Source organism: Mesoplodon densirostris, chromosome 5 (assembly GCF_025265405.1).
Source record: "Mesoplodon densirostris isolate mMesDen1 chromosome 5, mMesDen1 primary haplotype, whole genome shotgun sequence".
Classification (NCBI taxonomy): Eukaryota; Metazoa; Chordata; class Mammalia; order Artiodactyla; family Ziphiidae; genus Mesoplodon; species Mesoplodon densirostris.
Window position 1 is genome coordinate 146,156,824 of NC_082665.1, and position 15,476 is coordinate 146,172,299.

Consider the following 15,476-nt stretch of genomic DNA (forward strand, 5'->3'; position numbering starts at 1 on the left):
TGCATCATTAAGAAATTTCATCTTGTGTTTGGAAGAACAGCTCAGCTACTGCTTAAATGGGCCTCTCAGAGAATCCCACTAACTTCTTGGTTGCTGAATGCAAGTTTACACATTCTCTAGAGAGGCAAGATCAGGATGCTGGTGCTTATCTGATTCTGACCATCCTACTTGGCTCTGTGAGTAGGTGTGATCATTGTAATGCAAAATTCATATCATTCTTTTTTTTTTTAGTTTAATTTCCTTTTAGTTTATCAGTAGTAAAATCCCTGCTGGCATGTCATTTAATTTGCTCCCCATGCTAATGATGATCTTGAAGGCTCTTACAGAAATGATTATATGGTAATACCAAATCTGATGGTGGATTCAAGCCATCATTTATAGTAATAGGAGCATAACAAAACTCCCTCCGGTATTCCTTCTTGTAATGCTGTTGGGGGGGGGCAGGAATCTGCTTGGCTTCATCTCACATTATTAGAAGATCATCACTAGGGATCTTTCACAGGGAAAGGGGCTTTTCTGGCTCTGATGCTGAGCCTCTGGGCAAAATAATGGGTTGCAAAGCCATGGTCCTCCAGGTGAAGCCAGATGAGCTGGCCACACCTGCCACGGGACAGCTCATGAAAAGGATGGGATTAGAGGAGATGGAGACCACTGACCACCGGTCCCTTCCCATGCCCACACCCACTTCTGTGTGTAGACCCTCATGGTGCAAACTGACATGTCAGGGGTGGGTTCACAGGAGCGTGACTCTGTGTGCCTGCCTTCCAGCCATAGTTCCTCTGTCCCTGGCATTCATGTGCAATGTGAGTTTCACTGAGCCAGCCACTGGGACAGAATGAATGAGATGCCATCTCTGTCCTAAAGACTGGGGACCAATGAGAGCTCCTGAGCATCATGGGCTGGAAGAGATGTCTCTGTGGGGGATGGGGTGGGGGAGGATGGCTCGGGGTTTAGTGAGAACCCAGGAGAGGAAGGAGGTATCATCCCCACTTAGACCACCTGGAGAATCAGCAAAGGCTTCACAGAAGTGGTTGAGCTGGGTCTTGAAAGACTGGTGGTATTTTCTAGGCAGCAGTGGGGTGGGGTTCAGGAGTGGGTCGTTCCAGGCAGATGGGTCCTTGTCAAGCTTGGGTACTTCACATTGTCTGAAGGGCCTGGCCAATTTCAGTGAGGCTGGAGCCGACACAGGACTCTGCCATTCTTTCCTGCCATGCTTCAAAGAACCATAGAGGGGTGCCTCCCACCAGGCATTCTACTGCTCTTCCTTTGCTTGGGGATAAGAAGGAATGAGGAGAAGGGGGAGGACTCTTATTCTTATGGCTCTGGGGCAGACCTCAGAGCTATGGGAAGGCAAGTTCAGGCTCAATAACTAGGAAGCACATTCTAACAATGTTGGCCTTTTCATAGTAAAATAGACTGCATAGTGAGGGAATGAGCTCCCCGTCAATCAGTGACTTGCCCAAACACCGAGAGCTAGTTAGACCAGGGTCAACATGCATACCCAGGGAGCCTGACTTCAAAGAGAGTGCCTTTTAAATTTTTTTCAACCAACGTTGCCTCATACAAAACACCGCAGAATTCTGAGCCTAGGATTAGGTCTGAGCTCATGGAAATGTAGCCACTTGCTGACTTTTGTATCTTAGTTTCTATTTAATGAGCAAGCAGCAAGCCATGACATCAGGCATTTCCTTTTATTAGCTCTTAGTAGACTTCTGCTGAAATGGCTCAGATGTCCCGGGAACATCGTCTACAACCTCATTGAAGAATGTGGTGAGAAAAATACATATACACATGTGTGTGTGTCTATATATGTCTATTTTGCGGTATGTCTCTGAGGTTGCTGCCTGCTCTGCGGGGGCACTCAGAAGCGTTTCTGGAGGGCAGTCTGGATACTCTTCAGCAGGCCCCACTTAGCTTGGTTCTTCTCACGCTCATCCGATGTTACCACCTGCAATCAGAAGCAGAGAGCCATGGCACCAGCCACAAGGGAAACAGCAGCTCCCAGGAGCCCGGCCCCCGGCTGCGGGCCAGGCGCTACACACATCACAGCATTAGCTCCTCATGTCGACAACCACATGAGGCCGGTGCTACTGAACCCATTTTACCAATGCAAAAGCTAAGGCTCAGAAGAACCAGGTGGCTTTCCTGAAGTCCCACAGCTAATATGTGGTGGGGTTGGGATTTCGCAGACAAGGTCCCACTTCTTTAAGGCAGTTCAAGGACTGACTGCTGATTATTGTGTTGTGGTTGTGACCCCAGGTGGGCTTCACCAGAGATTAGCCCCCAGGATCCTCCCCTAGTCCCTAGAAATTGCTTCTGTCACAGCTCTTATCATTTGTACATTTCAGTGAGTGTGTTTCATTAATTTTCTTACCAGCCTGTGAGCACCTTAAATGGGATGTGGAGGCAATGATAGTCTTTCCTCGCTGTAATCCCAGCAGTGGTTATGGTACAGAGCAGTTTCTTAGAAAAGTGAATGGAAGGTGAATAGAACCATTATTTGTACATCTGCCAACTGTTTCTCTTTGCAGCATCATACCATCTCTGATCACAGTGAATAGTCAATGCTCCCTAGAAAAGGCAGCTTACATTGGGTAGCAGAACCCTCCTAGAAGTCTCGCCAACTCAGCTTAGATGTGGGGCTCCATGCCTTCTTACCTTGAAGGTGGTAGACTTCTCCACAACTCTGGTCTGGCAGCATTCCTATTCCTTCCTAATACACATTTACTGAGAAGGCATTTAGGGAGTGAGGTCAAGATCCAGGTATGAGAGACAGCCCACAGGATCAATCAGGATTCATGGGGCAGATGGGGTTAGGGGTGCAGTTTGGATGAGGAAGAGCAATGTTTGTACAAAGTACAAAGTATGTACAAAGGCTTTTATGTTTGTATTCAAAGGGAAAGGGCAAAAAATAGACACCATTATTATTATGCTCTCTAGTTTTATAAAATTTACATTTAGTTTTAGAGAGAACAGGGCTTCATGCAAGATAAAGATTATGTTATACCTATGATGTTAGATTTTTCATTGCTGGATAAAAATGGACATAACACATAGAGATAATTCTGATAAGGGTGGTATAAATGTGTAAGATATACACACAGAGCTATCAGGGGGCAATGAGGAAGGAATAACAGTGTTATGGTGGGTTGGGAATTGACTCATAAAAATAGGGAATTTAAGTTCTGCCTTAAAGTATAGTCAGGATCTCCAGAGATAAAGACTTGAGTGTGACACGTGAATGGGGCAGTGGGGAATGAGGTGTGTCTGTGAATCAGAGGATCAGATGAAACAGGACAGAAGAAACAGAGAACAGAAGTTGAGATACTAAAGAAATTGAAATGATAGTTGACCTTCCCTCCCCTGCCCAAAAGGCTCAGATGGTTTTCCAAATGAATTCTACCAAACTTTTAAGAAAGCGTTGTTCTAGAAAATAGAAAAAGAGCAATAGTTTCCTAGTTCATTTTTCAAGCTAGTAAAATATTGATTCCAGAACCAGACAAAAGAAATATAAGCAAAATATTATAGGTCTGCTTCACGAATGATGAGAGATGCAGTACTGCAAAACAAAATATGAGCTAACTAAAACCAAGTATATTAAAAAATAATACATCGTGATCACATAGGGTTTAGTCCATGAATGCAACTAGAGTTTAACATCAGAAAAATCAGTGTAATTAATTTCATTAATGCCTAAAGGAGAAAAATCATATGATTATCTTAAATAATACAAAAAATTCACAAAGTTGCACGAGCTCTCAGAAATTTAGAAGTAGAAAGAATTTTCCTTAACTTAATAAGGTTTATATGTAAAAAATTACCACTGAATTATACACTTCAAAAGAGTGAATTTCTTAGTATGTTAATTATATTTTAATAAAGCTTTTATAAAAAATAAAAAGTCAGAACACTGTTAAAAAAACTAAATCAAAAATCATCATAGCTCAATGGAGAAACATTAAGGTCAGGAATAAGACAAGGATATTAACTCTCACAGCCACCATTTTCTGTAGGACCAATAGTGCTGGCCAAAGCTATAAGGAGACAAAAAGAAATAGAGGTTCAAGGAAAGAGATAAAACTATCATTATTTATAGACGATAGGATCATACGCCTGGAAAAACAAGCAGAATCAACAGAGAGACTCTCAGAATAATGAGATATTATTGATATTGCTAGAATCAAGATTATCCTACAAACACAGTAGTTTTTATTCTAAACCAGCAGTACATTAGAAAGTATAATCAGATATAAAAATAACATTAATAATATCAACTAAGTCTGTAAAATATCTGGTTTAACCAGGAATATATAGTACCTCTATGGGAAGAGTTTAAAAGCCCTAGTAGAGCATATAGAAGATGATTTGAATAAAAATCAAACATATTACAAAAACATTGTGTCCAAATTAGAGACCCAGTGCCTTCCCAATCAATTCTATCTGGATTTTTTAAAGGAATTCAATTTACTTGAAAATTTTTACAAAATTCATATGAAGGAATCCACTTCTATAATTAGCCATATAAACCTTGAAAAAGAAGGAAGGGTAACAGGCAGGTTTACCTTAGCAGTTCATTTAGATGTAGCATAAAGCTGAGGTTAAACAACAATAAAACTAGTGTGGTATTAATATAAGAACAGACAAATTGACCAATGGAATACAATAGAGAGCTCAGAGACACACCTCTAAATATATGGCAATTTAATACAAGATTAAAGTGGAACCTTTATTGTATTCTTATGGAGAGGACATTGCTAGGTAGATGGTATTGGGAAAACTGGCCCACTAGATGGCCAAAAAAGTACATCTCTACGTAGTACTACATGCAAAGGAGAACTATGGATGGATTAAAGTCCTAAATTTGAAAGACGAAACTAAAGTTAATAAAAGAATATGTGGAAGATTACTTTCGTGATGTAAGCCATTTTAGGGATTTTTCTTCTTATTTATTTTTTTAACATTTTTATTGGAGTATAATTGCTTTACAATGGTGTGTTAGTTTCTGCTTTATAACAAAGTGAATCAGTTATACATATACACATATCCCCATATCTCTTCTCTCCTGTGTCTCCCTCCCTCCCACCCTCCCTATTCCACCCATCTAGGTGGTCACAAAGCACCGAGCTGATCTCCCTGTGTTATGTGGCTTCTTCCCACTAGTTAATTTACATGTGGTAGTGTATATATGTCCATGCCACTCTCTCACTTTGTTCCAGCTTACCCTTCCCTCTTCCCATGTTCTCAAGTCCATTCTCTAGTAGGTCTGCGTCTTTATTCCCATCTTGCCCCTAGGTTCTTCATGACCATTTTCTTTTTCTTTCTTTTTTTTAGATTCCATATATATGTGTTAGCATACGGTATTTGTTTTTCTCTTCCTGACTTACTTCACTCTGTATGACAGACTCTATGCCCATCCACCTCAGTACAAATAACTCAATTTCATGTCTTTTTATGGTTGAGAAATATTCCATTGTATATATGTGCCAAATCTTTATCCATTCACCTGTTGATGGACACTTAGGTTGCTTCCATGTCTTGGCTATTGTAAATAGAGCTGCAATGAACATTTTGGTACATGACTCTTTTTGAATTATGTTTTTCTCAGGGTATATGCCCAGTAGTGGGATTGCTGTGTCGTATGGTAGTTCTATGTGTAGTTTTTTTAAGGAACCTCCATACTGTTCTCCATAGTGGCTGTATCAATTTACATTCCCACCAACAGTGTAAGAGGGTTCCCTTTTCTCCACACCCTCTCCAGCATTTATTGTTTGTAGATTTTTTGACGATGGCCATTCTGACTGGTGTGAGATGATATCTCATTGTAGTTTTGATTTGCATTTCTCTAATGATTAATGATGTTGAGCATTCTTTCATGTGTTTCTTGGCAATCTGTATATCTTCTTTGGGGAAATGTCTATTTAGGCCTTCTGCTTATTTTTGGATTGGGCTGTTTGTTTTTTTTGATATTTAGCTGCATGAGCTGCTTGTAAAATTTGGAGATTAATCCTTTGTCAGTTGCTTCATTTGCAAATATTTTCTTCCATTCTGAGGGTTGTCTTTTCATCTTGTTTATGGTTTCCTTTGCTGTGCAAAAGCTTTTAAGTTTCAGTAGGTCCCATTTTGTTTATTTTTGTTTTTACTTCCATTTCTCTAGGAGATGGGTCAAAAAGGATCTTGCTGTGCTTTATGTCATAGAGTGTTCTGCCTATGTTTTCCTCTAAGAGTTTTATAGTGTTTGCCCTTACATTTAGGTCTTTAATCCACTTTGACTTTATTTTTGTGTATGGTGTTAGGGAGTGTTCTAATTTCATTCTTTTACATGTAGCTGTCCAGTTTTCCCAGCACAACTTATTGAAGAGACTGTCTTTTCTCCATTGTATATTCTTGCCTCCTTTATCAAAGATAAGGCGTCCATATGTGTGTGGGTTTATCTCTGGGCTTTCTATCCTGTTCCATTGATCTGTATTTCTGTTTTTGTGCCAGTACCATACTGTCTTGATTACTGTAGCTTTATAGTATAATCTGAAGTCAGGGAACCTGATTCCTCCAGCTCCGTTTTTCTTTCTCAAGATTGCTTTGGCTATTTGCGGTCTTTTGTGTTTCCATACAAATTGTCAGACTTTTTGCTCTAGTTCTGTGAAAAATGCCAGTGGTAGTTTGATAGGGATTGCACTGAATCTGTAGATTGCTTTGGGTAGTATAGTCATTTTCACAATGTTGATCCTTCCAAGCCAGGAACATGGTACATCTCTCCATCTATTTGTATCATCTTTAATTTCTTTCATCAGTGTCTTATAATTTTCTGCATACAGGTCTTTTGTCTCCTTCGGTAGGTTTATTCCTAGATATTTTATTCTTTTTGTTGCAATGATAAATGGGAGTGTTTTCTTGATTTCACTTTCAGATTTTTCATCATTAGTGTATTGGAATGCCCAAGATTTTTGTGCATTAATTTTGTATCCTGCAACTTTAACAAATTCATAAATTAGCTCTAGTAGTGTTCTGGTAGCATCTTTCGGATTCTCCATGTATAGTATCATGTCATCTACAAACAGTGGCAGCTTTACTTCTTCTTTTCTGATTTGGATTCCCTTTATTTCTTTTTCTTCTCTGACTGCTGTGGGTAAAACTTCCAAAACTATGTTGAATAACAGTGGTGAGAGTGGGCAACCTTGTCTTGTTCCTGATCCTTGTGGAAATGGTTTCAGTTTTTCACCATTGAGGACGATGTTGGCTGTGGGTTTGTCATATATGGTCTTTATTATGTTGAGGTAAGTTCCCTCTTTGCCTACTTTCTGGAGGGTTTTTATCATAAATGGGTTTTGAATTTTGTCAAAAGCTTTCTTTGCATCTATTGAGATGATCGTATGGTTTTTCTCCTTCAATTTGTTAATATGGTGTATCACATTGATTGACTTGAGTATACTGAAGAATCCTTGCATTCCTGGGATAAACCCCACTTGATCATGGTGTATGATCCTTTTAATGTGTTGTTGGATTCTGTTTGCTAGTATTTTGTTGAGGATTTTTGCATCTATGTTCATCAGTGTTATTGGCCTGTAATTTTCTTTCTTTGTGACATCTTTGTCTGGTTTTGTATCAGGGTGATGGTGGCCTCATCGAATGAGTTTGGGAGTGTTCCTCTCTCTACTATATTTTGAAAGAGTTTGAGAAAGATAGGTGTTAACTCTTCTCTAAATGTTTGATAGAATTCGCTGTGAAGCCATTTTGTCCTTGGCTTTTTTTTTTTTTTTTTTTGCGGTATGCGGGCCTCTCACCGTTGTGGCCTCTCCCGCTGTGGAGCACAGGCTCCAGACGCGCAGGCTCAGCGGCCATGGCTCACGGGCCCAGCCGCTCCGTAGCATGTGGGATCTTCCCGGACCAGGGCACGAACCGGTGTCCCCTGCATCGGCAGGCAGACTCTCACCCACTGCGCCACCAGGGAAGCCCTGGTCCTTGGCTTTTGTTTCTTGGAAGATTTTAAATTACAGTTTCAATGTCAGTGCTTGTGATTGGTCTGTTCATATTTTCTATTTCTTCCTGGTTCAGTCTCAGAGAGTTGTGCATTCCTAAGAATTTGTCCATTTCTTCCAGTGTGTTCATTTTATTGGCGTATAGTTGCTTGTAGTAATCTCTCATGATCCTTTGTATTTCTGCAGTGTCAGTTGTTACTTCTAATTCTATTGATTTGAGTCTTCTCCCTTTTTTCCTTGATGAGTCTGGCTAATGCTTTGTCAATTTTGTTTACCTTCTTAAAGAACCAGATTTTAGTTTTATTGATCTTTGCTATCATTTCCTTCATTTCTTTTTCATTTATTTCTGATCTGATCTTTAGATTTCTTTCCTTCTGCTAACTTTGGCAGTTTTTTTGTTCTTCTTTCTCGAATTGCTTTAGCTGTAAGGTTAGGTTGTTTTTTTGAGATGTTTCTTGTTTCTTAAGGTAGGATTGTATTGCTATAAACTTCCCTGATAGAACTGCTTTTGCTGCATCCCATAGGTTTTGGGTCATCATGTTTTCATTGTCATTTGTTTCTAGGTATTTTTTGATTTCCTCTTTGATTTCTTCAGTGATCTCTTGGTTTTTAAGTAGTGCATTGTTTAGCCTCCATGTGTTTGTATTTTTTATAGAATTTTTCCTGTAATTGATATCTAGCGTCATAGCGTTGTGATCGGAAAAGATACTTGATATGATTTCAATTTTCTTAAATTTACCAGGGCTTGATTTGTGATCCAAGATACGATCTATCCTGGAGAATGTTCCATGAGTATATTGAAGAAAGTGTATTCTGTTGTTTTTGGATGGAATGTCCTATAAATATCAATTAAGTCCATCTTGTTTATTGTATCATTTAAAGTTTGTGTTTCCTTATTTATTTTCACTTTGGATGATCTGTCCATTGGTGAAAGTGTAGTGTTAAAGTCCCCTACTATGATTGTGTTACTGTCGATCTCCCATTTTATGGCTGTTAGTATTTGCCTTATGTATTGAGGTGCTCCTATGTTGGGTGCATAAATATTTACAATTGTTATATCTTCTTCTTGGATCGATCCCTTGATCATTATGTAGTGTTCTTCTTTGTCTCTTCTGATATGAGAATTGCTACTCCAGCTTTCTTTTGGTTTCCATTTTCATGGAATATCTTTTTCCATCCCCTCACTTTCAGTCTGTATGTGTCCCTAGGTCTGAAGTGGGTCTCTTGTAGACAGCATATATACAGGTCTCGTTTTTGTATGCATTCAGGCAGTCTATGTCTTTTGGTTGGAGCATTTAATCCATTTACATTTAAGGTAGTTATTGATATGTATGCTCCTATTCCCATTTCCTTAATTGTTTTGGGTTTGTTATTGTAGGTCTTTTCCTTCTCTTGTGTTTCCTGCCTAGAGAAGTTCCTTTAGCATTTACTGTAAAGGTGATTTGGTGGTGATGAATTCTCTTCACTTTTGCTTGCCTGTAAAGGTTTTAATTTCTCTGTTAAATCTGAATGATATCCTTGCTGGGTAGAGTAATCTTGGTTGTAGGTTTTTCTCCTTCATCAAGTTAAATATGTCCTGCCACTCCCTTTTGGCTTGCAGAGTTTCTGCTGAAAGATCAGCTGTTAACTGTATGGGGATTCCCTTGTATGTTATTTGTTGTTTTTCCCTTGCTGCTTTTAATATTTTTTCTTTGTATTTAATTTTTGATAGTTTGATTAATATGTGTCTTGGCATGTTTCTCCTTTGATTTATCCTGTATGGGACTCTCTGTACTTCCTGGACTTGATTAGCTATTTCCTTTCCCATATTAGGGAAGTTTTCAGCTATAATCTCTTCAAATGTTTCCTCAGTCCCTTTCTTTTTCTCTTCTTCTTCTGGAACCCCTATAATTCGAATGTTGGTGCGTTTAATGTTGTCCCAGATGTTTCGGAGACTGTCCTCAATTCTTTTCATTTTTTTTTCTTTATTGTGCTCTGCAGTAGTTATTTCCACTATTTTATCTTCCAGGTCACTTATCCATACTTCTGCCTCAGTTATTATGCTATTGATCCCTTCTAGAGAATTTTTAATTTCATTTATTGTGTTGTTCATCACTGTTTGTTTGCTCTTTAGTTCTTCTAGGTACTTGTTGAACGTTTCTTATATTTTCTCCATTCTATTTCCAAGATTTGGGATCATCTTTACTATCATTATTCTGAATTCTGTTTCAGGTAGACTGCCTATTTCCTCTTCATTTGTTAGGTCTGGTGGGTTTTTACCTTGCTCCTTCATCTGCTGTGTGTTTTTCTGTCTTCTCATTTTGCTGAACTTATGGTGTTTGGGGTCTCCCTTTTGCAGGCTGCAGGTTCGTAGTTCCCGTTGTTTTTAGTGTCTGCCCCCAGTGGCTAAGGTTGGTTGAGTGGGTTGTGTAGCCTTCCTGGTGGAGGGGACTGGTGCCTGTGTTCTGGTGGATGAGGCTGGATCTTGTCTTTCTGATGGGCAGGTCCACGTCTGGTGGTGTGTCTTGGTGTTTGTGGGCTTATTATGATTTTAAGCAGCCTCTCTGCTATTGGGTGGATTGTGTTCCTGTCTTGCTAGTTGTTTGGCATAGGGTGTCCCACACTGGAGCTTGCTGGTCGTTGAGTGGAGCTGGGTCTTGGCGTTGAGATGGAGATATTTGGGAGATTATTGCTGTTTGATATTAAGTGGAGCTGGGAGGTGTCTGGTGGACCAATGTCCTGAACTTGGCTCTCCCACCTCAGAGGCACAGCCCTGACACCTGGCTGGAGCACCAAGAGCCTGTCATCCACATGGCTCAGAATAAAAGGGAGAGAAGAAAGAAAGAAAGAAAGAAAGAAAGAAAAATGAATATAAAATAAAATAAAGATATTCAATTAAAAATAGTTATTAAAAACTTTTTTAAAATAATAAAAAAAAGAAAGAAAGAAGAGAGCAACCAAACCAAAACACAAATCCACCAATGAGAACAAGTGGTAAAAACTATACTAAAAAAAAAAAAAAAACCAAAAACCAAATAAACAACAAAAAATGGCCAGAAAGAACCCTAGGACCAATGGTAAAAGCAAAGCTATACAGACAAAATCACACACAGAAGCATACACATAAACACTCACAAAAAGAGAAAAAGGGAAAAAAAAATATCATTGGTCCCAAAGTCCACGTCCTCAATTTGGGATGATTTGTTGTCTCTTCAGGTATTCCACAGATGCAGGTACATCAAGTTGATTGTGGAGATTTAGTCCGCTGCTCCTGAGGCTGCTGGAGATTTCCCTTCTCTTCTTTGTTCACATGGATCTCGGGGTTCAGCTTTGGATTTGGACCCGCCTCTACGTGTAGGTCGCCTGAGGGCGTCTTTTCTTCCCTCAGACAGGACGGGGTTAAAGGAGCCACTGATTTGGGGGTTCTTGCTCACTCAGGCCGGGGGGAGGGAGGGGTGCAGATGCGGGGCGAGCCTGCGGCGACAGAGGCCGGCATGACGTTGCAGCAGCCTGAGGCGTGCCGTGTGTTCTCCCGGGGAAGCCGTTCTTGGATCCCGGGACCCTGGCAGTGGCGGGCTGCACAGGCTCCCGGGAGGAAGGGTGTGGAGAGTGACCTGTGCTCGCACACAGGCTTCTTGGTGGCGGCAGCAGCAGCCTTAGTGTCTCATGCCCGTCTCTGGGGTCCACGCCTTTAGCTGCGGCTCGCGTCTGTCTCTGGAGCTCCTTTAAGCGGCGCACTTAATCCCCTCTCCTCGTGCACCAGGAAACAGAGGCAAGAAAAAGTCTCTTGCCTCTTCGGCAGCTCCAGACTTTTTCCTGGACTCCCTCCCGGCTAGCTGGATCATGTGAAATGTAGGTGGGGCTTAAGATATGGGGTCCTCATTCATTCCTTATGGAAGTGTACATGCGTGCAGTCCAATCAAGTACACACACACTCTACCCCCCAGCAATTTCACTCATGGTGTATGTCTGATAAGGGCTGAATTGTATCCTCCCAAAATTCATGTGTTGAAGTCCTATTCCTAGTACTTCAGAATGTGACTTATTTAGAGATAGGGCCTTTCAAGAGGTGATTAAGTTAAAATGAAGTCATTATGGAGGGTCCTAATCCAATCTGACTGTTGTCCTTATAAGAGGAGGAAGTTTGGACACACAGAGACACCCCAGAGGTGCACTCACACAAGAAAGGGCCCTGTGAGGGCACAGGGAGAAGGCAGATGTCTGCAAGCCAAGGGGAGGAGCCTCAGAAGAAAGCAGACCCACCAAAACCTTGACCTTAGACTCCTGGCCTCCAGAACTGTGAGAAAATACATTTCTGTTGTTCAAGCCACTGTGTCTGTAGCATTTTGATGTGGCAACCCTAGCAAACTAATACAATGTCCCAGAGAAAGTCCCACGTCCCTATCCCACCCACAAAATGTCATGAATGAGGCTGTTTACTGCAGCATTATCCGAGGTCACCTGGGTGTCCAGCCTGGCTGAATAGACAGGTAAAACGTGGTGAACAAACGCACACTGTAAAAGATGCGGCAGCATTAGGAGTTAGGGACTAAATATGCCCAGCGACACGGAGGGATCATTAAAAACACAGTGTTCAGGGGAAAACGGTAAGACGCAGTAAGTGATGTAACAGTACTAGTATTTGTGCCAATTAATAACACATTCAAAACAATACACGCCATGTAAGAACACATAAAAGCAACAAGATGCACATAAAACATATTAGAATGGATATCTAGGGGGGATCACAGAGGGAAACAAATACATAAACAAGAAAAGGGCCTTGCATGAACCAGTGCTGGTAAAGGACCATGAATTGAGGTGTCTGACTAAGTCAACCTTCTGTGTATGAGGTTAAAGATGATAGGTCCAGCTTGAGCCTAAATTAGACTCATTCCAGGGTTCTAACCTATTGGCAGGGCAAGTAGGGAGGGACCAATAGGGTTCTATTTACGTGAACGATCAAGAGGCCTTCGGAAAAGAATGAATTCTAAGGAGATGAATGCAAACCACTTTGATTTCGTTTCAGGGCATGGAGTCACGGTGAGTATGTGGGTAGGTGAGCGGGTAGTTTTGGGGTAGTTATTCCAAATATGGAGTAGTGTTGCTCACTCAAGTTCCTCTAACCCCAACCCCTGAAGATGTGTGTCTCAGCCTAAGGCAGAGTGTCTGCAGTAAGGACAGAAGAAAAACCAGAGGGGGATTTCATGAAACCAGGGTAAGATGCCCAGGAAGGCCAAGCAGCCCTGCTCTGTGGCTGGAGTTCCAGCCTGAGTGCAGCCTGAGCAGGTAGGAAGCGGTACTGCAGATGCTCAGTTTATCGGGCAGGACCACTTCCTGAGCACAAGTGAGGCACTATTGTGGGGGTGGGACCCAGTATAGACTGAGAAGGAATTTGAGAGGATGGGTGGGGGGAAGGGTGGGTGCCTTTCCTGAAGAGCTATAGGGAAAGACCCAGAACAGTACCAGTTTGTGACTATTCTGGGGCCTGAATATTTACCGCCAAGTCTGATGTAACCTGGGACATCTGGTTTACATCAGATTGTGGTAGGCAGAATAATGGCCCCCCAAGTCCATGTCCTAATCCCAGGAACCGGTGAACATTTTATGTTACATGGCAAAGGGGGATGAAGGTTGCTAGTCAGCTGGCTTGAAGATAGGGAGATTATCCTGAATCATCAGGTGGATCCAATATGATCCCAAGAGTCCTTCAAAGTCGAAGAGGAGGCAGAATTGAACCAGAGAGATGATGGTGTGAGAAGGACTCAGCCTAACGTTATTGGCTTTGGATATGGAAGAAGAGGCCATAAGCCAAGGAATGTGGGCAGCTGCATGAAGCTGGAAGAGGCAAGGAAATGAACTTTCCCCTAGAGCCTCCGGAAAGCACACAGCCCTACTCACACCTTAGATTTCTGATCTCTGGAATTGTAAGTTAATAGGTAAAATTGTATTGTAAGCTACTAGTTTATTACAGCAGCAACAGGAAACCAGTGCGCATGTGGAAAGTTAGATATTTCATAGGAAGACTTCCTGGAAGTTAGCAGAGATTTGCAGTCAGAGGGGGACATCAAGGTGAGGAGGCTGTTTTCAAAAATGGGGAGCGTGGTCATCAGGTACAGGGGTTAGATCTGAGGTTTAGATGAAAAGCAGGAGGAGGAACTGAGGTCACAGGGTATGTGATTTGCCTAAAAACACATCTCCATTCCTTCAGAAAATATCAACAAGGTGCTGGAGCGTTAGAAGCTCTCAGCTGGGGACTGGGAGCCAAGAGAGGTGAGGAAGGCCAACGCGATGCCTGTCCTCACTGAGCTTGCCACCTAGCAGACTGGGGGCTTGGACCCAGGTACACCCGCCCAAGTCCAAAGATCTTCCCAATGCATGATCTTGCCTCGCAAGAAAAATAAAAGTGCCGCTCTCATGGCTGTTGCTCTGCCAACACTCTCCCAGAGTGTGGTGCCAGGTCCCTAAGGCTGAGCCCACTCTGCCTAGACTTTGCTACATCTGATTATCTGATTATGGTACAGGGGACGAAGAGCTCCTGCCTTGGATGAGACCTAGGTTCCCACTCAACTCCTTCGAGTTACACGAGGCCAGACTCTTTTCCTCTCTGAGCCTCGGTTTCCTCATCTCTAAAATGGAGGCAATAACTCCCTGCCTTCCGAGCGGTTGGGATGATCAGTGATAATGAATATACAGTGTCTGACATAGAGTCAGCCTTCAATAAATGAAACCTTTAAAAAGCATTAAGGTTAATTTTCATGCTTTGTCTATTAGACTACATATAAAATCCCTTAAAAAAATCAAGCCACAGACTATGAAAATCAAATATAAAAGGTGTTATTTCACTTCCTTTACAAAAGGATGTATGGTGGAAATATTGCATTTTGGATAAGAAATGATTCTGCTGCCTTGTTACAGCATTTTAAATGAAACCTTTCAGGAATACCCACTTAGAACTGATGCTGAAGGAAAAATATTTCAGTTTCATAGGAAGGAGCTAAAGTCATTCCTTTTATGAAGCTTTATAAATGTCATTCAAACACACCATCTTCTTTTCATTTGCTATTGAAGCCTTTACTTATGCAAATCATGACAAACGGGAAGGAAAGCCAAGCTTCCCGTGGAATGCTAATATAATCACAAAGAGGGAGGAGGAATTTCTTCTGAAGGAAAAATCTATATTGCAGCTCTGTGAGTCAGATGAGAATGAAGCTTCCAGAAAACCTGCTCATTAAGAAATTGTGTTAAAAAGCAAAGAAACTGGAATGAGTTTCCTTCCCTTATAGGGATCGCAAATTCATCACATAAACACAATTTCAGGGAGATTGTTATTTCTTGATTGATGGTAAAAAACACTTAACAGCTCTCAGGCATCTTATGGTACTTTGTAATTATTCATTTTATTTATTTAGACGTTCGTTCATAGATTCATTTGTTTAGTCACATTTTCACTCATGTATTAATTCAATAACCATTAAGAACCATTAAGCTATGTGCACAGTGCTGGTAAAACATTGTGGCAGA

The 15,476-nt window shown here is 41.2% G+C and overlaps 1 protein-coding gene across 1 annotated transcript in view; it reads right to left on the minus strand.

Annotated features, from left to right (window-relative positions):
- Positions 1-1,861: 1,861 nt before the first annotated feature.
- Positions 1,862-15,476, minus strand: part of TRIM42 (tripartite motif containing 42) — a 29,987-nt gene continuing 16,372 nt past the window's right edge. Inside the window, exon 5 of the mRNA XM_060098896.1 lies at positions 1,862-1,948. Coding sequence (XP_059954879.1) covers positions 1,862-1,948 — 87 coding nt within the window. The remainder of the gene's footprint in view (positions 1,949-15,476) is intronic.